The sequence below is a fragment of the Gigantopelta aegis genome, chromosome 9 (genome assembly GCF_016097555.1).
Source record: "Gigantopelta aegis isolate Gae_Host chromosome 9, Gae_host_genome, whole genome shotgun sequence".
In the NCBI taxonomy this organism is placed as follows: Eukaryota; Metazoa; Mollusca; class Gastropoda; order Neomphalida; family Peltospiridae; genus Gigantopelta; species Gigantopelta aegis.
This window is the reverse complement of record NC_054707.1, coordinates 55526203-55549383: the sequence shown is the minus strand read 5'-3', so window position 1 is coordinate 55549383 and position 23181 is coordinate 55526203. Positions and strand designations below refer to the sequence as shown.

At 41.8% G+C, this 23181-nt stretch overlaps 2 protein-coding genes across 2 annotated transcripts; one reads left to right on the top strand and one right to left on the bottom strand.

Moving 5' to 3' along the window:
- The first annotated feature begins 438 nt into the window (after positions 1–438).
- LOC121381654 lies at positions 439–2271 on the top strand. Its single transcript, XM_041510993.1, has one exon. The coding sequence runs from the start codon at positions 439–441 to the stop codon at positions 2269–2271; it is 1833 nt and encodes a 610-aa protein (XP_041366927.1).
- Positions 2272–6771: 4500 nt separating this feature from the next.
- LOC121381653 (uncharacterized protein F54H12.2-like) lies at positions 6772–7533 on the bottom strand. The gene has a single exon (XM_041510992.1). It carries the CDS (start codon positions 7531–7533, stop codon positions 6772–6774), a length of 762 nt encoding a protein of 253 aa, XP_041366926.1.
- Positions 7534–23181: the final 15648 nt, after the last annotated feature.

Below are 23181 nucleotides of genomic sequence, written 5' to 3'. Positions count from 1 at the left end.
AACATTTTTTTTGAATTTATTAAAAATTAAAATTAAAATTTTCAACTTTTAAATTTCAATATCCTCCAAAATAGCATAAAATTACCTCTGATGTTACTACAGGTTGTTGCAATATTTTTTAACAGTTTTGAGCTAATAATTTGGTAAAAAAGAGCAAAAGTTGGATTTTGTTAGTCAATATTGAGATTTTAATTTTTTTTTTACATATTGAATTTTAATGAGTTTCTCAATTATTGCAATTAGTAGTAAGGGGGCCTGTATAGATCCATGACCTACTTTCCGGGACCTTGACCTTGATGACGTCACGGACTACTGTGCCGTGTGCAACGTCCTACTGACCCGGACCTGACCTACTTAGACCGGCCCCTGACCTACTCAGACTGGCCTACTGTACCGTGTGCAACGTGGCTGACGGAAGAAGAGTTGAGAGATCGTGGGATGACCATCTTCGAGTCTGAAACTGTACCCAGTCCCATTGCCCAAGTTCCAAGTGAGGGGTACATCCAAAAAGATCAGTTCAGCAGAGTGTCCATCCAGTGGTTGGAATGGGTTCAACACCGAAATCAGAACAAGTACCAGATACAGCATGCACTCAATGGAGGGGAACATCAGGTACCAGGAACTCATTACCGACTGGATGGTTTCTGTGCTAAGACAAACACGGCCTTTGAATTCCATGGCTGCTTGTGGCACGGCTGTCGACACTGCTTCCCACACGAGCGTTCTAACACCATCCATCCTAGAACCAATCAATCCATTGAAGAACTGTATGCCCTAACCTGTAGAAAGAGAGAAGAACTGAAACTGAAAGGATACAAAGTCATCGAAATTTGGGAACACGAGTTTAACCATCTTCTGAAATCCAACCCAGAGCTGAAGCAATTTGTGAACTCTTTGGATCTTCAAGACCGGTTAAATCCCAGAGATTCATTCTTTGGAGGAAGAACGAATGCCAGCACGTTGCACTATAAAGTCAAAGAAGGGGAAGAAGTCAAGTACGTGGATTTCACGTCTCTATATCCTTGGGTCAACAAATATTGTCAGTATCCCGTAGGACATCCTGAAATCATACACAAGGATTTCAAGCCACTGCATCAATACTTTGGAATCGCCAAGGTGAAAGTTGCCCCTCCTAGAAAACTGTACCATCCTGTTCTGCCTTACCGTTCCAATGGAAAACTCAAATTTCCTTTGTGCAGAACCTGTTCGGATCAGGAACTACAAACACCATGCCATCATTCGGATGAAGAGAGGAACATCATTGGAACCTGGTGCATACCCGAAATTCTTAAAGCCGTGGAAAAGGGGTACCAAGTCACCACAGTGTACGAGGTCTACCATTGGCCTGAAACAACCCAGTACGATCCAACAACATGTGACGGCGGTCTCTTTGCCGAGTACATCAACACCTTTCTCAAGCTAAAACAAGAAGCCAGTGGATGGCCTGAATGGTGTTTGACAGATGAAGATAAAGACCAATACATGAGGCAATATCGAGACAAAGAGGGCGTACAGCTGGATAAACATAAAATCACAAAGAATCCGGGACTTCGTTCGCTGGCTAAACTGTGTCTGAACAGTTTCTGGGGGAAGTATGGTCAACGTCTGAACATGAAACAGTCTGCCTTCATCCACGAAAGCAATGCAGACGTTTTCTTCCAGATGTTGGCAGATACCACCAAAGAAGTTATCGATTTCCACGTGTTGACAGAAACCATTTTGCAGCTCGAATACCAACACAAATCCACCTTCATCCCAGAAGATTTAAAAACCAACGTTTTTCTGGCGACGTTTACCACTTCCTGGGCGAGATTGAAGTTATACAGTGTGTTGGAACAGCTGGGCGAAAATGTGTTGTACTACGACACGGACTCGGTCATTTTCGTGGCAAGACCTGGAGACTATCAGCCCCCTCTGGGAGATTATCTTGGTGAATTGACTGACGAATTGGATGGTCAGTTCATCACCGAATTTGTCAGTGGAGGTCCAAAAAATTATGGCTACAGAACCAATAAAGGCTCAGAAGTGTGCAAGGTGCGAGGTTTTTCCTTAAACTATGCCAATGCACAGCTCATCAACTTTGAAGCTATCCGCGAGATAGTCTTGTCACCCACCAGAGATGCTACCCTGACCGTGACGAACCCATCCAAAATTTCAAGAGAAAAAAGGAAGAGAAAAATTTACAACAAAGTGGAAGAGAAAAGGTACAAGATAGTGTACACCAAGCGTGTCATTCAAGACAATTTGGACACTCTTCCTTATGGCTATTAAAGTTGAATCATCAAATTCGGTATGAAACATCAAACTTGGTATTTTTCCTCCATTTCAAATTATGTAACATCAAACTTGGTATTTATCTCCCAAAATCAAACTTGGTATTAGTCTCCACACGGTAACTTTTTTTTTTATCGGACTTTGTTTGAGTGCAGTTCAAATTCACTTTTGTATTTTTTTTTAAATAGTCCGATACATTTGTGATTTATGGAGTCAATACTCCGTTATTTTAGGCCAGCAATTCAAAATTTGTGTAGAAGTAATCTAAATTCTCCATGCATTATCCCACTCTCCACTCACCTCTTGGACACAAACAAGTTGTGTTTAAGGGGGAAGCTGCAAATTAATGTTTTGGATTAAAAAAATTTTTACAATCACAGGTATAGTTCATCAAACTTGTTCCTCAAAATCAAACTCGGTATGAAACATCAAACTTGGTATATTCCCTCCACTACATTCTCCATAAAAACATCAAATTTGGTATATCTTGTTTGAATCTCTCCGACCTCCACGTGGTAAACAAGGGGCAACAGGGACTTTTATATCTCTGGCAAACAGGAGAGAAATATCATAGCATACATTTAGATGTTAGAGGGCCACGTCAGGGCTACACAGGACCAAACAGGGCCACACAGGGCCACTCAGGGCCACGTCAGGGCCACTCAGGGCCACTCAGGGCCACTCAGGGCCACATCAGGGCCACATCAGGGCCACATCAGGGCCACTCAGGGCCACACCAGGGCCACTCAGGGCCACGTCAGGGCCACATAGGGCCACGTCAGGGCCACACAGGGCCACTCAGGGCCACACCAGGGCCACTCAGGGCCACGTCAGAGCCACACAGGGCCACATCAGGGCCACTCAGGGCCACACCAGGGCCACTCAGGGCCACGCCAGGGCCACATAGGGCCACGTCAGGGCCACACAGGGCCACGTCAGGGCCACACAGGACCAAACAGGGCCACACAGGGCCACTCAGGGCCACGTCAGGGCCACTCAGGGCCACACCAGGGCCACTCAGGGCCACGTCAGGGCCACATCAGGGCCACACAGGGCCACATCAGGGCCACTCAGGGCCACGTCAGGGCCACTCAGGGCCACGTCAGGGCCACATCAGGGCCACACAGGGCCACATCAGGGCCACATCAGGGCCACACCAGGGCCACTCAGGGCCACGCCAGGGCCACATAGGGCCACGTCAGGGCCACACAGGGCCACTCAGGGCCACACCAGGGCCACTCAGGGCCACGTCAGAGCCACATAGGGCCACGTCAGGGCCACACAGGGCCACTCAGGGCCACGCCAGGGCCACTCAGGGCCACGTCAGGGCCACTCTATAAAAATAGTTGTGATTTGCAAAGTAGTTTAGTTTAATAGATACATTTGTCGCTATGGGTCGTGTCAGAAAAGATTGTCCCGTTCCTGGATGTCAGGCCAAGAATTTGTTGAGACTTCCTAACCATCTGTCTCAAGTACACAATTTGGAAAACAGAGTATCATGGTTGACAAAAGAGACATTCGAAGCAGTGAAACCCACGTTACCCAAGAGTGCCATTTCGTGGAGTCCCGAAGCAGTGGTGGATCCCACACGTCCTTGGTGGGAAACACAGAGTTTGACACCATTTGAACCTTGCTCGAGTATGTGTGTATCAGGCCCAACGGGTGCTGGAAAGACTCAGTGGGTATACAGACTTCTGAAGAACCTGAATGGCATGTACGTCAAAGACCCTCCAAAGAAAATCATGTATTGCTATGGCGGCGTGTACCAGACACTTTACGACGAAATGGAAAAGACTGTAGCTAACCTAATGTTTCATTCGGGGTTACCCACGCAGACAGAAATAGAAGAATTTGCCGACGGACAACATGGACTTGTCATTTTGGATGACTTGATGAATCACGTACTAGAGCACAAAGACATAGAGCTACTGTTTACACAAGGATGTCATCACAGAAGACTGAGTGTCGTATTCATTACCCAAACCTCTATGGACAGGGAATGTCTGCCAGAACCATTGCTCTCAACACCTGGTATCTTGTCCTCTTTAAAAATGTGAGAGATACATCACAGATCATGACGCTGGGCCGTCAGTTGTTTCCTGGCCGTGCTGGTGTTTTGGTAGAAGCATACAGGGATGCCACGAAGACCCCTTTTAATTATTTAGTGGTGGACATGTCGCCCCATGGTGATGATAAGCTGAGACTGAGAACTCGGATATTTCCCAATGAAGACTCCATCGTCTACGTCCCGAGAGTATAAATAGCACTGCACTTTCAAAGCCACGTCAAAATGTCTCAAGTCATCAAGGAGAACCTGATGTTCTTACAGTTCTTGCTGTCTGGCAAATCGACAAAACAGAAAAGTCTGCTGTTGAAACATATAACCAAGGATCAGTTGAAAACCCTGACATTCATCATTGCCAACATATTGCATAGTGACGTTCCACTCTCTAAACAGGCGTTTGAAAAGTTGAAGAAACACAAAAACGTATTACGTGTGTTGGGTGACAAGACCGTTTCTATCAAGAAGAAGAAACAAGTGTTAAGAGCTGGTATCATCGTGCTCGTGCTACAGAGTATAGCACCCTTGTTAAAAACTGCATGATGCAACACGTGGCCAAAAACATTCTGGTGCCTGAAGAAAAATATATACGACTATTAAAAGGACAAGTGATGGATGTCCCACAAGAGGGTCAAGATGGAAAAGGGCAAACACCTCCTACAGTGTACAAACCCGTGGCTGTTGTGAAGACAATGGACCCAAAGAAGATGCTGACCCCAGAGAAATCAATAAAGATGGAAGCAAGCATACAGAAGCGGCCACCAGGAATACCACAACGAAAGCTCAAGAAAATTAGGAGAAAGAAAACATTTAAATGGAAATCATTGTAAAGTGGAATAAAGGTCTGCTCCTTAACCTTTATATCTACTGATTTGAAACGGGAGCAAATAAATGATTTGAAAAATGTATTAGTTGTTATGTTGTAGTAAAAACAGAACACAGTGCCATACCTCCCAACCGTCCTCTCTAGAGACAACTACACATGCAATGGACACACATTGGGTTACACCGAGAGGCCTTAAGGGCAAACACTATAATGTACAATGATTAAAATATGTTACGGCAAACTGATACACGATAGCTTCGTTGACTATAATATCTGAACAAAAATAATTTTGAATGTCTCTGAGCGACGATCTCGTCGATTTCATAGCAACGTAAGACAAAGCAAAAAGTCCACACGAGTTGCTGTTGGCGTCTTGAAGCACCCTGTCATTGTAATGGGTGCATGTACTGTTTCTTTGCAGAAAGGCTCGAAATTGTCTCTGGTAATATGCTGGAGGCTTTCCAAAACTGTCAAAGAATTCTCCATGGTTAGCACTGTCTAACCATATGTCATGATGTCAGATGTATAGCAGACAGACATCATGTGTAAGGCCATCTGTTTAAACATCCCAACGACACTAAACTCACTAACCACCATATGTGTGCAACTAACAATAATTAAACGTTGGAACACTCACTACGAACACTCATTACAAAGCTGTGGAAACAACGCGGCCTATCTATTTATCTGCTACTGATGAGAGCTTAATTTGTTGTGGAAGTCAAAGAAACTATCATGTGTCATTCACAAGCGTATAATGTATTTACTGCCAACATAAAACGGTTGGTGCTTGTGAATCCAATGTGAACTATATAATGTTACGTGAGATTACCTCATATCTCCAAGGACCATGCCTGGTGCATAAAAGTCTTGTCTGAGGTTTGGTGTAGGAGTTCCATAGAAGCTCCGTGCCAAGCGACGTTACGGCTGTTTGACTGAAGAAAGGGTCGGAGTGTACAACCACGTACCTGATGTCCACAGAGGACAATATTGTTGGAGTAACATATTATTGAAGAGTCACAGAACTGAAGCTTATTGAAGTCCAGTTATCTACCTGTCGTTTGAAGTGCCGCAGAGCTGAACTGAGGGAACCGTCCTATCAGCTGAATGAATCTACATGATGATATCATTGAACATTTGTATAGAGAACATATAAAGTGAGTGTCGTAGTTTGAGCAGTGGTCAGTACAACAGATTGTTGTATTCAGTGTAAGTCACCTTGGTGACAGTTAGCTGTTTATGTATTAAATGATTACATGTTGATTTGTGTTGGTTTTGTTGTTTAGAGAAAGTCAGAAGTGATCATTCATTATAAACTGAAGTATTAGTTTAATCGTCTGCCATTTCTGCAGACTGGGGGCTCGTCGAACCATAGTATATATATTTTCTTAGTAATTCACCACCTTCGCTGTTACAACGTCTGGAGACAGGCGTCCGTAACACCATATGGCCACCCAGTGTTGTCCTCTCATCGTCGAGGGTTCTGTATTGACGATGAATCCTCGTGGAAAACGAGTCAGTCGGTGCCGTGGAAGTTCATCTGCAGCATACACTCTGACATGTCTCGTGACTGGATCAGCGTTCAGAGCACATTCCAACTGTAAAGTGTTCATGGTTCTGCATACAAGACGTTCCTGGCTCCGTCGATTTGAAGCAGAAGGTTGTCTTCCGAGTAGATCAAACAGTTGACCGTTTCTGGCAAGGCTTTTTTAAACTGTAAGTCCAGTCTAAGATTACCCCTTTTTATAAGATCCAGGTATCCGTCCTTCAAGTGGTAAGGATCCAAGGTGAATTGATACAGAGCATATCCACTTGAGAAATCCTCTCTAGACACGTCCAGTCCTATGGATTCTCTTCCTTCAAACAAGTTGTTGTAGGCCGAGATGTACTGATTATTGCCTACGTGCAGAGGTTGAGCCGGTAAGGATTCACCATTCACGTACAAGGCAATCGTGTCCAGATCGTACATGGCAAAATTGAATGGATTTTTGGTGTAACTGCCATTCACTGCTTCGGCAGAGATCAACGCCACCACGACTTTGTTGGGACATTTATTTTGAAACAAGTGATCCCAGGTGAAACTCAGTTGTCCCTTGGGTATGGAGGCCACTTTGATGTTGCTCCTCGTGAAAGGATATTTGGCTTCAGTGTCCTGCAGTGTTTTGGCATGGGCCGTGATGATGGCCGTATTGGGTCGCACTTTGCAGATTCTGAGGTATACGTCTTCGATCTTGACTTTGTAATCAGGATTATCTTCTCCTGCCAACAAACTGAAGGAAGGCCTGGTCCGGAACAGTTTGATCTGTAGATTGACGCCATTGATGAGATAACGTTTGATGTCGAAAAAGTCTTCGTACAGCGGTCGTTCCATATCCACGGTTTGACTGGTTTCACATACTTTTTTTCTCCAGCTGACTCTTGATGAGACTAGACGTGTGTCAGTGCGCTCTCGACTTGCCCCCCCACCTGGGGGGGGGGGGCTTATAGCCAGCTTTGGATCCTTATTGGAGTTTCGGGTCACCTATACCGGGTCACGGGCGACCGTGTCCTTGGTATATGGAGACCCGCCTCCAAAGAAGAGGACCGGAGGAACGGGAAGAGGAAGGAGAAGGAAGAAACCCGTGCTGGGGACGGCTCAGGAGGGGACAAAGCTGGCGGCTCAACCGCCAGTGGCGGTCCCTTCTGCGTCGCCGCCCCCACCGAGTTCTCCGGAGAGGACGCGACAGCCATCGGCACCCGCATCCCCGGATCCGCCCTACTCGGAAATGGACACTGCAATGTGCAAGCCGGCCAGTAGGACACCACCAAAATGGACCTCCACTCCAAAACAGACGACTTCGGTGCAGCAGTCAACTCTAACGACCGCTCCCGTTGAGTCGTCACCAGGATTTGTTGCGGTAGCGGCACCAAAAAGGAAGGCGTCATCACCGACCACTCAACCAGCAAAGACTAAGCCGCCGCCTGAAGCCGTCCCCCTACAAGAGGAAGAGAATGAGGACGAGGACGAGGACGAGGACGAATGGAGCCTGGCCCTGGGTGGACTTCGACATCAGCTCCACCCATACATGCAAGGGGACACCACGCAACCAACAAAACTCCGGGGAGGTTACGCCAACATAGACTGGAAGCCAATGGAGGACGGCAGCAGCTACGAAATCCATTACAAGACCTTTGGATCTACACGTACGCCGGGAGTAATCGTGACCCATCGGAGGGAGCAGATCTACAGACAGTGCGTCTTGTTTTGGAAGATTGACAACAGGTCTCTTCAGTGCAGTCTGCGGCCCCGGTTACTCCACGGTTGTACAGGCTCTATGCCGGCGAAAAGACCAGCTGCCGTCTCTCCGAGAAACTCCAGGATCCCCGAGAAACCAACCTTAACTAGGACAGGTATCCTCCTTTTTGGGCTTAGTTGGACTTTAAACGTTTTCGATCGAGTTTCAAAATCTCTATGTTTATTTTTTTATAAATAGTCCAACGCAATTTACTTTGGCGCCCGTTCAATTGCTCAAATCACCTTAAAACCTTTTCGGCCGAGCAGTCTAACTTATTTTTGGGTTTAAATTCTTAGTCCGGACATGATGTTAGGTGCAGTTATTCTCCGTAGACTTTAGCTTTTTCTAGATAGACCCGAAGGAATCGAAATTACGCCAGTCAGAACACGGCCCATTTTCGGTGTCTACTAGTCGGTCCGTGCAGTCGCTGGACACAACTAAATTCTTATTCCAAAATCTGCCCACTTCAAACTTATCCCCCACCCTTTTCTGTCCTGGACTTAGTCACTGGCAAAGGCCAGAGATTATGCCCAGGACAGACATGCTTGAAACCTTCGTGGTGTATAAGCATGTAAATAAATATTGGAATGGAATGGTTTCACATAAAGCACCTCTGTTAGCAAGTCCCGAATTGATGCCTGTTATAGGATCTGAGCTGTCTATGTCTTGTGCATCATCTTTGTAGTACAGTTGAGATTGCAGATACGATTCCTTAGCTGTGGACGTACAACAACACTTTAAGATAGCTCTTGTATGGATACAGATTGGTCGAGGTAGTGATGAGTTTTCCATTGAGGGTCAGGTCCACTTGAGACCACAAACTCTGGAGCCATAGATTGACGGGTCCCACCTTTTCATCTTTTGTCAAGATGCTGCCATCGGCTTTGGTAATTTTGGCTTTCACGTGTAGTTTGGTACGTTGCAGGTCGATGTAATCGATGCCTTGTCCATACACGTTAAACTCCACAGGACTGTTTTCCGTGGTGATCTGAGATGTGGGTCTCGTGTCCTCATAATAGATTTTTTCCACCGAAGTGAATGTACGTGGAAGTTCAAAAATAGATAATTCTTCGGCATGGGCCTCTACTTCAGCTTTATTCATATACGAAGCCATCTTATTTCTTTTTACTAAAGTTATCTGTCTTCTGCTTTTTCTGATTGCTTCTGCTCGTTGTGTCTCCTTTGCACTTTCTTGACGAACTGACTGGTCGTGGTGTTGCTTTCCCTTTTATACTTTTCAGAAGACGTTTCTGTTCGGCCTTAGCTTGTTCTACTACTTGCTGCGTTGGGGAGACCATGACAACACTGGGTGTCGGGGACTTGTTCTGTTCTTCTTTTTCTTTTTTCCACGTGGGGTCGTAGAGTTCTAGGCATCGATCCACACTGTACATGATCTGACTCTTTCCACCACGTTGAATTTCGAAGTGCGGCTGAAGTTTGCCTTGTGCCTGCAGCTTGTAGAAACGGGTCCACTTGTCGACGTTTGGAACATATAGCTTGTATTGGTCTGACATGTTGCTCCTCTGTAGGTTCTATCTCAAATGATGATGTTTTTTGACAGACATCCTATTTATAGAGATCCTGCATATCTCCAGCGATCCGTGACCACTGACCATACGGTTTTTGCTTTCATCTGATCCAAGTGACTGTCGTTCAAAATGAAGGCTAACAAGGGTGTGTTTTGTTTCAATATACGTTTTCTAGTTCTATTCATCACGGCAGGTGATACCAGCATTTTCAACATGTTCAGATACTCGTTGTTAGACTGTAAAAATCGACGTTTCTGCCCTGCTGTGACGTTAATACGTCCGTCCAGCAACCCTTGAACAATCGCCACCAAGGCCAACATTTGTTCTTCATTCATATCATTCAGTAATCCCAGAGTCATATGGTAATCGTGAATGTTCGTCATCATTTTTAAATAATTGTAATGTTTCAACACGTATTGGTCCATGTCTTAAAACCAAAAAGGCTGTGGTTTCACGTGCAGTGTCACCGTCACTGGTCCTGTAATAAATGAAGCTGGATTGCCATCTGCGTCCTGTATATAGATGTCCACGATCTGCACATCTTCCAGTCTCAGGGGTACGTAATGGTAGTTTGGAAACACAAAAGATTTTTCCTTTTTATTCCCCATCAAACAGATGCGTCTCAGCAAGGGCTCCTTTCTTTCTCCAACGTGTGAGCTGTGGCAGATGTTGGAACACACGTAAATGTCACGACAGTCTGATTTTCTTGAGACGTCCCAGTTCTGAATGGTGATTTCGGTGGCTGCTACCACCCACTTTTTTCCGAGATGTAGTCGGTCCACTTTTTTCCCAGATGTAGTCGGTCATACAGATTGACTCTAAAAGACCAGTGTGTGTTGTCGGGAAAGTAAGACGTACTGTCTGTACTTCGAATGGTAATGTACTTATCCATGGTGCTTATTCGTTTTGATCTTGGGATTTGGCAGCAAATAACCCAAGCTACTGCTGAGTAGTGCTGTCCACAAGTTAGAATTACCTCGATCGAGAGATAAGTTGATGATACACGTAATCACCACCACGTATATGATGATGATTTGAGAGAAAAATACCGTTTCCGATTTGGCCACACGTTTACCAAAAAATGTCCAGGTATCACCCGAATGACTTCTTGACAGAGGTTGTGTCTCTACAATTTCTTCCATGATAATGAAAAGTCAAACATGTACTGAGGTCTTTTATACTGTCTGATATCGAACAACGTCTGCTTCTGGAATCCACGAATTGTACTTCTTAGGCCAGTGAAGCCATTTCACCAACACTTCTTTCTGTTTGTTCCGTGTTCTCCTTTTCACAATGTCTTGGATACGGTACAGTTGATCAGGATTCTCATTTACCTTCTGAAGTTCAGCTGCATAGAATGTCCCTTCGATGGCATCACCACCCCAGTCCTTTAATTTGTACAAGTCTTTACCTTGAGACCAGTACCTTTTCTCAATGGTAAATATTTCGCCAGACCATTTCTCTTGGTATTCCCGATCAAAGGTGCCCCGAAGATGACTGACTCGTACTTTATCACCTATGTTAAATGTAAACTTCTTTTTGTGTGGATTGCCTTTTTAGGTTTGATCAGGTACTGAGACAGACGGACCTCTTCTTCGTTCGTTTGGTTGACACTGGCTGGTGTTTGACCTAACATTCGATGCTTGGTGTGGTTATAGCTATAGACGACTTTCTCTAGAACATCCATGTACTTGTAAGTAAAGTTTTTTAACATGTAGCGATAGAGACGCATTTTGATGGTCTTAATGACCCGTTCGGCATAACTTGCTTTGGTTTCATTTAGAGCAAACAGCTGCGTTATGCCCTGCGACTTCAACAATGCTTTGACCTTATGGTTCTTGTATTCTGACCCTGAATCGGACTGAAACAGCTTGGGTTTTCTGGACTCTGATTTCCAGAATTCTATCAAAGTCTCTACCACGTCGTTCCCCGTTTTCGACTTGAGTGGTAGCACCCACAAGTACCTGGAGAACAGGTCAATGATCATCATGAGGTATCTCACCCCGTCATTGTATTTAGCCAAACTGATCATATCCATTAGATCAGATTGCCAGTGACTGTCTAACCCTTCCACAACATAGGTATTACGTGGAAACTTTCGCCTCACTTGATGTGTCATGGTATAGGTCTCTTGACCTTTCAACCATGATTTAATACGTGTCAGAGGAATGTTAAATTTACCCTCTGCTTTAACAGCTTGATACAGTTTACTAGGACCTGCATAACTCCCAGGGTGCTTTGCATCGTAGTAAATAGACTCTAGGTACCTTTCCCACCGAGACATGGTTCTCAACTGACATACGTGTCACAAAGTCATGCTATTTATAAATAACAAAAGGATACAACACACAATTTTATTACTAAACAAAAAAAAATGTAGTACATAAAAATATGACAAAACATAGTGACAAAAACACGTGTCTCACGCGTGTTTAAAACTGATAATGTCTGAACACATTGTTCACATGGGGGCATCTCGGGGACAGTCTGTAATGTTCCATCACTGGGTCGTCCATTCTCTGCCATCGGTAGGCACGTAGTCCGCAACAGTAACAGACGACGGCATCGTGATCTCCCGTGTAGAAGAAACCGGCCTTGGCGAGCTCCCTCGGTTTCTGGCGTAACTGTATGGGCCACCATCCAAATGTCTGCATCCGGGTATAGAAATGTCTCATTTCGGGATGATGACAGAACAGGTAACGTCTCGAACAGCAGTCTTCTTCATCCCAGGCAGCGTCTGTGTCACGGGCGGCATCCGTCTGATCTGTGGCTTCTTTGATTTCACCATCTTCATCCATATTGTCACAGGCAGCATCCGTTTGATCCATGAACTGTTCTTCAGGTTTGGTAGTCACTCTTTTGACTGTATGTCTTTCTGAACATTTGCAGACCAAGACGTCGTCCTCGTCGCTGCTGCTGCTGCTACTAAGACTGCTCGAATATCCCGATGCCATCTTCTTCGTTCCAGATAGAGTGCAACAAGACACAAGAATGTCAGAATCATAAAACACGTCTGTTCTCTAGCACAGTCGCAAAGCAAATGAAGTGTAAACCATAAATCCATTCTTTTATACCTTCATCCAAAAACAAAACTCGTTCACCACTGGTGACACTCGTTAGGGTTGCAGAAGTTACACTGAAGAAATCCCATCTGGTTTTGATGGTCGTCTTGCATGGCGCAGGGCACAATCGAGTTCAGCTCTGGTACAAAGTCACACATGACTGTGAAACAGCCTTTCAGTTTCTCCCATTGTTGTAGAGAAAGGAATATTCCCTTCTTCGAAGGTTTCACGGATTTAGTTTCTTCACACCACCACCACTGACGCAGGTCCACCCCAGCAAAGTTCTTGTCGACGCTGACTTGGACGTTGGCACCAAGGTGTCTGAACAATGTTTCGTCTTTCCCCTGGTTTAATGCTGAAATCGTTTCGTCAATTTGGCTTTTACATCCACACAGTTCGATCCACTGTTTAAGACTAAGGACAATACCTCGCTTGGTGGGGAAAGTTTTCCCCTTGTCACTGTCAAATTTCCTTATGTGAATAGCAGTGTCCCCTTTCCATAACTTGGCCACCACGTAGACGTTAGTTCCAAGTTCTAGACGACATCTCGCTTCATCACTTGTGGAACAGGCCATCTCTGGATTGAACGTAGATCTGATCGTTTTCGGCGAGCGAATGACAATGAAACCGTATCTAGCCTTTTTATACTCTTTCGTGCTAGTCTAAGTAGGTCAGGGGCCGGTCTAAGTAGGTCAGGGTCGGGTCAGTAGGACGTTGCACACGGCACAGTAGGCCAGTCTAAGTAGGTCAGGGTCAGTCTAAGTAGGTCAGGGCCAGTAGGACGAGGTCACGTGACGTCATCAAGGTCAGTCATTTTTCAAAAATGGTCTTTCATCCTTAGAAAATCTAATAGGCTAATATTCTTTGCTGTCTGAATGTATTTATTGTGTTCAGTAATCAGATGCTGGTATACTTGTCAAGTTTATTTCAAAAAATTTGCCAAAAAGGTTAACATTTGGCAAGTAATACATATGGCAGAATAATCCATAATGCATATTCAGTGGTCATTACTACAAACATCCTTCCAATCAAGAAATACTACACTGAGGTATCCAAGACACTGGCACATGACTACACTTGTTGACAGTTATCACTGGAAACTGAAAAATATGGTGCAAGTACCTCTTGGTAGCATTTATATCAGCATTTTGTGACAAAATCTTCATTTTCAAAGTTGTCGTCAACAAAAAACATATTATGGTGTATACCTAAGTAATATCTGTAGGGCATATTCATATTAATATGCATTTATATGGACTGTTTTGCCTTTTACAAAGTGGCTACATGTCTAACACAGTAAATGAAGTAGATCAAGTAAATACAGCAGGTCAAAATTGAATCTGAGGCCTATCATGTCTAATTTTCCCTGAAATTAGTGTGCAAAAATTTGTTGCAAATGGCCCCAATTTTGTGACTTTCACCATCCCTCTGACACATTTTTAATAATGTATCATGAATTCAGTCACCATATCTTTACTAAGCCTCCACTTATCATATCTAAAATGCAAAATTTTACAGTTTTAGATTTTTTTTTTTTTTTAAACTTTAAATTTAAGTTTAATATTTCATTAAAAATGAAGTAAAATCTAATGATTGATTTTTTTCCTTTAAATATTTCAAAATCTTTCCAAGACAACACTGTGCAGATAGAACATATGTAGAAGAAAAAATAGCTGCTCATTGTATGAAGAAATTCCAAAATTTGATAAAGTTATTACATTTTGAAGTTGGTGTCCCTCAAGTTTCCATTGCTAAAATTGGCCATGGCAAGGCACTGTGGTAGGTGTTTTAACACAGCCTCTATATACTCTCAGTTTAAAGGTGACATCCTGATACTTACTGAGCATTGCTTTAATATGTATATCATTGGAATGCATTAGTGTGGGCCAGTTTTTAGGGGGGAAAATGGACTGATAGGCCTCAGATTAAAGTTATCTTCCCATTTGGTTGTCCAAAATCCGGAAGTTTCACCGCGCAAGTAGTCTGCTGTTTGACTGTGATTATTTCATTGCAGACAGCTATGAAGTGGCAACTGTTTGACTGAAGTGACAGGGGATAGCATGTAGTTTGTAAACATGTGTAACTTGCTGACATTGAAGACTTGTTTGTGGTAATTCCGGCCCATGCAAAAGTAGTGCTTTTTGTGTAAAATGGGTGTACTCCGGCCTGGTTTAGAGGGTGTGTCTGTTTAAACCAATATGCTGGGAGAAAGAGCTGGACAACAGGGGTTGTCCTTTTCAGGGTATGTGTCCCCCATGCAGGCAAAGGTACATACAAAACTTCACGGGCCTGCTGATATTAATAAAAATGTTATAGCCACTAAGGCTATATAGAAACATATAGCGAAATTAATTGTGGTCTGAGGCCATCTCCTTGGCATAGACTGAATGAGTCTCTGAATCCGGGCACGTGGAATCCTAGCCCATTCTTCCTGCAGTGCATGTGACAGTTGCGGAAGCGTCTGAAGCTCCAAGTCACGCTGGCGTACACGTCTGTCCAGTTCGTCCCATAGATGTTCAATGGGGTTGAGATCTGGCGATCTTGATGGCCATGGCAGCACATTAATGTTCTCATTCTGTAGGAAATCCATTGTTACACGTGCCGTATGTGGCCTGGCATTGTCCTGCTGAAAAAGTTCTCTCTGTCGATCCAAAATGGGAAGCATGTGACGGCGAAGAATGTCATCCCGGTAGCGTACAGCTGTCAGGTTGCCTTTTTCGAACACAAGTTCACTTCTGCCGGTGTATGAGATGGCTCCCCACATCATGACACTCCCTCCACCGAATCTGTCAAATTGGGCGACGCAGTTGTTCGCAAAACGTTCATTGCGGCGTCTGTAAACGTCGTCCATCACGTCGCTGTAGAAGGAAACGTGACTCGTCGCTGAACCATACTCGCCGCCAGTTTCCCAAGGTCCACCCCTGTACATTCGCGCACCAGCGAACACGTAAATGTCGATGTTGACGTTGCAGGACGGGGCCAACATACAGTCTCCTAGCCCGTAAACCAGCTTCTCGAAGTCGGTTCCGAATGGTTTATGCAGACACCCTTCTCAAACCAGGTATGCGTCCAGCAGTGTTCGTTGCTGTGGCAGTTCGGTGACGCAAGTGCAGAACCCGGATGTAGCGATCTTGTGCTGTAGTTGTTATGCGAGGTCTTCCACTTCTGGGCCGGTGTAAAAGGAATGCAAGTCCGTAGGAACCGAGGTCCGCAGGACCTCGGTTCCTAGGAAGCGTAGTCCTATCGGACCTCCATTCCTACAAATGTAAGTCCTACCCAGACTTGCATTCCGGATATATTTTTCTGGGTTTTTTTATAGTAAGCCTAGGACTTGTATTCCTACCGGACTTAAATTCCTTTTACAGCAGTGACAAACTTACAAGTCCGACATAAATACAAGTCCGACATATTAATAGATGTATTTATGTTACCTTCAGCAATATGCACGAGTTATCTGCAACTGCAAGGCACGATTGAAATTTGAGAGTCTGGCAGCCTTCACTCGTAGTGTAGTCGATAAGATAGTGCAACTTCAGTAATATCATTGCTGGTTCAAATCTCTATGCCGCATTATTTATTTATGACAAATGTTTTTTTTTTTGTTTTTTTTTTTATAATCTTGGATATAACACGTGATTGAATGTTTGTAACCATGTTATATTTTCATTAGAAGATGAAAACAGAACGTGCATCTTGCTTCTTCCGAACGCATATAAAGCAGCTACTCAAAAGCATGTTCGTGCATTCAATATGTCAGACGAGACATGCAAAAAACGCTTCAAGCCGCAAGTTGCAGACATATTTTTTTATTTGCAAACTGGACATTATCAACCTGGAACAAGCGAGTCAAATAAGCGTGTTATTCGAAGAACAGCAAAGGCCAACTACAAAGTAAGCACTTAGTTATTATCTTGTACAATTTTATCTTTTTAACTTGTGTTGTTTATACTTTTTATTCAGTCGGACTTTTATTCCTCGGAATCCTAGTCCGTGGGACTTTCATTCCTAGTACTCTAAGTCCGTGGCACTTTCATTCCTGTACTATTAGTCCGCTTGTATTTTATTAATGAAACTGTTTGGTCCGTTAAACTTTCATTACAACGTCTATGTGCCATTTGATTAATAGTTTAACAATAACATGTTTAAATGTGGAAGTACACATGATATTATCTAAATATCAAATATACCACAAAAACTATAATATTAAGATACACATGTATTGTAATTACTTCCAGGTTGATAAAAGCACCCTTTACTATAAAGTCAATAGGAAGACGACAACAGATATTATTCCCGACTCCAGCTCAACGTCAGATACACTGGAAAACTCGCGAAAAGTCCTCATCACACCTGAGGAAATTGAAGAAGCCATCAATGCCATGCACTCTAGCCCATTGGGTATGTACTTATTTTAAGTTTACATTAATAATTGTAACATTTAAATTATAGCATCATTAATTTTAGCGAATGTGTAAAGGAAAATTTCCATTTGTTTGTAATGCGTATATGTATACGTTTCAGTAAATTATAATTTATAGAGACGGACGCACAAATTAAATTTACTAATATATTTGAATGAAAAGTTATGTTTATGGAAGGCGGATTACGTACACGTATACTATTTAATTTAATTAAAATTTGCCCCTTACTTTTGTTTAATGTATTGAAATATTTTTATAAATTATTTTTCTTATGCTTACCATCGTTTTAACATCCTCTTTTTATAGGATGTCGTTAAACATCCATTCATGCATTACATTATACTACATTACATCATTAAAAAATACATACGGTATTATGAAGATTAATATTTTAATTTTTGTTTTTAATTTTAGGTGGTCACTTTGGCCGTGACAAAACGCTTGATAAGATTGAAAAAAGATATTGGTGGCCTAATTTGGTAGAAGATATAAAAAGATACCTTCAAACCTGCGAGAGGTGCCAGAAAGTGAACAGAAAACAAAATAAAATTGCTCCACCTTTACAACCTATTCTAGTTACAAAGCCTCAAGTTTGGCGATCAGTAAGTTTTATTTTATTAAAATACTTTAGTTGTACTGTTTTATATTATTAATGGGAAAGTGCATATAAAAGATCCCTTGTTGCTTATCGGAAAGAGTAGCCTATGTGGGCGCAACGGGTTTCCTCTCACAAATGTGTCAGAAATACCATATGTATGACGTCCAATAGCCGCTGATAAGATAAAAAAATATCACTGTGCTCTAGTGTCATCTTTAAATAAAACAAAACTACTTTACTGTCTTATATTAAGATCGTTTTGTACACATACATTTGTAGTTTTGAAAATGTATTAAGTTTTACGTAAAGCATATAATTTAAAAGACCCTCCACCTAATTACAAGAAATATTTTTTATAAATATAATATAATTTTTAAAAATATATGATTTCACAGTAAAAAAAATAATTGTATAAAAATATATATAATTATAAAGTAATAATTATAATAAAATTCAATGTGTTTGCAGTTTTTAATTTTAACTTTTCATTGTTTCTTTAGATTGGCATAGATCTGGTTTGCCCTTTGAGGGAAACTACTAATGGAAACAAATACCTGCTATTACTCAAAGTGGGCACAAGCAAAAGCTTTGCCTACTAAACAAGCATCTGGAGTCGCACACTTGTTATTGGACCTCTTCTTATGGTAAAATTAATTTTAAATTATTATATTATAATTTTAATAATATCTAACGCTAACTTATTTTTAAAAAGAACTTCTTTTTTTTTATTATTAATTTTAAACCATATGTTTTTCTCTTACATGTTGTATTTACATATACAGTGAAACCTGTTTTATGCAGCCACCCAAGGGAGTAACAAAAAGTGGCCTCTTAAGACAGGTGGATGCTTAATATAGGTTATATTGTACTAAAATATCTGATTTGGGAGAAAATTAAGGTGACCTTTGAAGACAGCTGGCTGCTTAATACAGGTGGCTGCTTGAGCAGGTTTGACTGTAGTCATAATTAATGTATTTTTTTTAATTTATTTATTTAATTTGTATAATTTATTTTTTAGTTTTGGTTTCCCACAAAAAATAATAAGTGACCAGGGAAGAGAATTCAACAACAGTGTGGTTGATGGGATTACAGATGCACTGAAGATTGTACCTCGTCGTACCATTGCATACCACCCGCAATGTAACGGATTAACAGATAAATCTAATACCCTATATTGTTACATTATACTATCAATTGAAATTGCCAGATTGAAATAAATGAAAGGATGAAACAAAATGTCAAACGTCATTGGAAAAATGGCTGTTGGCAATATCAAAGAGGCACAAACTCGCCAAAAGCAGAAATTACGATCAAAGACATACGTCACAACAGGTTTGTAGTTTTTAAAACAAACTAATTAAAATATGACTGCTATTTTTATTATGTAAATCATATTATAGCTATAACATGTACGTCATTTGTAAATTTTACACAGAAAAATATACATTAAAAATATAGTAATATTTTTGGTATAACACATCACACACACACACACACACACACACACACACACACACACACACACACACACACACACACGCACGCACGCACGCACACGCACACACACATAAATTATGATTAAATGTTGTTGTTTTTATTTCGGGATTTCGTTATCGGAACAAAAGTTCTAAAGAAAAACCTGCGGCGGCAAGATCGCAAAGGGGGAAAAGAGGAGAAGCCTTGGCTAGGCCCTTATAGAATTCGGGCGATCACAAGGAGTGGGTCCTATCTATTGTCAACAATGGATGGAATAGCACTGAAAAGTTCTATTAATGGGGCTAATCTGAAACAGTGGGAGGAGGCACCATTACGCAAAATGCCTAAAATTGTTGAATTAAAAAAACAAAAAACTAAAGTGTTTGTATTTTGTATTTGCATTGCATTATAGTATGCCTGTATGCCACCGGACTTGCATTTTGGTTGTGCGGGAATGTAAGTCCTACCTGGACATGCATTCCTGGCAGTCGGACTAGCAATCCTAAGGAACCTATGTCCTAGGACTTGAATTCCTAGATACGTTAGTCCTAGGACTTCTATTCCTAGGAGTTAGAGTCCGGGGAGACAATCTAATTAAAATTAGCTCCACTATTACATGTGGATCTAACACCAGCCAGTTGGAGCTCATGTCCACCAATCAAAACCTTACTTACAGAATCCTGCCAGTGATTTAAAAATAATTTGAAAACATTCCGAATTATCCTGAGGGTATACGACATGTTTCGTGTGAATTACGAATGCCTTAAAATATGTTTTATTTTATAAAATAAATAATTTGTAATGTAAAACTGAAGACTGATTTAGTTAGTTTTTTATATAAATAAATAAATAATTTTTAATGTAAAATTGAAGACTGATAACCCACCCCGTACGTATTGGTATGGTTCGCTGTACTGCGGCCACTAAAATAGACTCGCCCGATTTTTTAGAATTTGTATGTTCCCAAATAACGTTATAAAAGGCGAAGTGTGATTGGTCAATATTTAAATTATTATTTACAGACGAAATGTTACCTGGACATTGGGGACTACGCAGTGTTGTTAGTTTTAAATCACTGGATTCTGCAAGTAAGGTTTTGATTGGTGGAAATGAGCTCCAGCTGGCTGGTGTTAGATCCACATGTAATAGTAGAGCTAATTTTAATTAGATTGCCGGGGAGACTACCATTCCTACGGACTTTCATTCCGTTTACACCGGTCTTCAGCTGATTGAAACTGCTGGTACCTGTCTCAAAGACGTGAAATGGTGCTCTGATGGACGTTCATGTGGCATGCGACTGTTGACTGCGATTCACCTAACACTGGAGGCGGCCTATTGCAATGTTTCGATTCGGCAGGCTGTCTTGACATCTTGCAACTCGTCTACGTTGAAATGGAAATGAGGCATCATTTGGAGCATTGCCGCTTTAAATACCCATCACTACCCCAATGTTTTCCCCGAGTTTCAAGTGCATTCGCCAAAATCTGTCCATTTGACACCGATTTCCTGCAATTGTCGCACAACGTGCGTAAAATTAGTTTTAAGGTGCATTTGGGCATGCTGTCCCATTCCAGGAACATTAACAAGCATGGTCATTCAGCAACATTGTAAAATCAAACACTTTTCTTCTTTCCCTATCACCTATGCGTTTCTTTTTTGACAGATTATACATACATACATATATACATACATACATACATACACACACACACACACACACACACACACACACACACACACACATATATATGATGACAGTGCAGATTAGTATAATGCTTATTTGACAAAAAACTGTAATAGTTTCCTAATATATCAATGTCTTTGACCGTTACTTACTTGACAGATAACGCTCATGGCCCCGTTCCACGAAGCGATCTTAGCCCTAAGTTCATCGTAACTGCACACCTAACATATACACTTACGGTAATCTTAGCGCTAAGATCGCTTTGTGGAACGGGGCCCTGGGCAGTTGTATATTGCTAAACTATAAGAGATAAGGACACAAAGCCTATTAATGTCTAGAACACGAACAGCGTACAACCATATTAATTCAAACAGAAAGAAAACATACAAAAAGAGAAAGAAAAAGCCACATTACTCACATTATTACGCTACTCATTCTCGTTTTATAAGTAGGTCACCAAGTACAGTAACAGTCAATTGTAGAGGTGCACTTTTTCATGATGAAGCATGGATGAACGGAACAACACACATTTGCCACTTTAATAAGAGTAGAGAAATCCATTTTAGAACTCTTCCGAGAGTGATCCTGCCTGTGGGAAGCGCAAATAAAAGATCCCTTACTGCCTGTCGTAAAAAGAGTAGCCTATGTGGCGACAGCGGGTTTCCTCTAAAAACAGTGTCAGAATGACCATATGTTTGACGTCCAATAGCCGATGATAAGATAAAAAATCAATGTGCTCTAGCGGCGTCGTTAAATAAAACAAACTTTACTTCCGAGAGTGTGCATAAGTCACAAACAGTCTCCGGATCACTCGACTTCTGACCCATCGGTCTTTTATGCATTAACCCCGCCGCCCCCCCCCCCCCCCCACCCCACCCAAAGAGACAAAACAAAAAAACACTGAAAAAATAATAAAACAATCATCATGCCGAACATGTAAGTTTTGTTATTTCCCCTGTATTTTCAGGCTCATTTCTAATCAAGGTTCAAGCACGCTGTCCTTAACTGTCTTGGGTTGTCTGTCTATGAAAGGGCTTAGTTGTTAGTTGTTCTTAATGGTTAATGCTTAGTTGTTAGTTGTTTTTAATGGTTAGTGCTTAGTTGTTAGTTGTTCTTAATGGTTAGTGCTTAGTTGTTCTTAATGGTTAGTGCCTAGTTGTTCGTTGTTCTTAATGGTTAGTGCTTAGTTGTTAGTTGCTCTTGATGGTTAGTGCTTAGTTGTTAGTTGCTCTTAATGGTTAGTGCTTAGTTGTTAGTTGCTCTTAATGGTTAGTGCTTAGTTGTTCTTAATGGTTAGTGCTTAGTTGTTCTTAATGGTTAGTGCTTAGTTGTTAGTTGTTCCTAATGGTTAGTGCTTAGTTGTTAGTTGTTCTTAATGGTTAGTACATAGTTGTTCATAATGGTTAGTGCTTAGTTGTTCTTAATGGTTAGTGCTTAGTTGTTAGTTGCTCTTAATGGTTAGTGCTTAGTTGTTAGTTGTTCTTAATGGTTAGTGCTTAGTTGTTCTTAATGGTTAGTGCTTAGTTGTTGTTCTTAATGGTTAATGCTTATTTGTTAGTTGTTCTTAATGGTTAATGCTTAGTTGTTAGTTGTTCTTAATGGTTAGTACTTAGTTGTTCTTAATGGTTAGTGCTTAGTTGTTAGTTGCTCTTAATGGTTAGTGCCTAGTTGTTAGTTGCTCTTGATGGTTAGTGCTTAGTTGTTAGTGCTTAGTTGCTCTTAATAGTTAGTGCTTAGTTGTTGTTAGTGGTTAGTGCTTAGTTGCTCTTAATGGTTAGTGCTTAGTTGCTCTTAATGGGTAGTTCTTAGTTGTTTGTTGCTCTTAATGGTTAGTGTTAAGTTGTTAGTTGCTGTTAGTGGTTAGTGAGAGAGAAGTTCGAAGTCCGTGGTGTGGTCTTACACCTCCACTCTCAGCCGTTTAGACTCGCTCTTGGTGTGGATCCGGTATTCGTATACTAACTTAGCATCTACCAT

Coding starts and splice junctions, on each gene's coding strand:
- LOC121381654 (XM_041510993.1), top strand. CDS start 439: ATGACCATCTTCGAGTCTGAAACTGTACCCAGTCCCATTGCCCAAGTT.
- LOC121381653 (XM_041510992.1), bottom strand. CDS start 7,533: ATGGAACGACCGCTGTACGAAGACTTTTTCGACATCAAACGTTATCTC.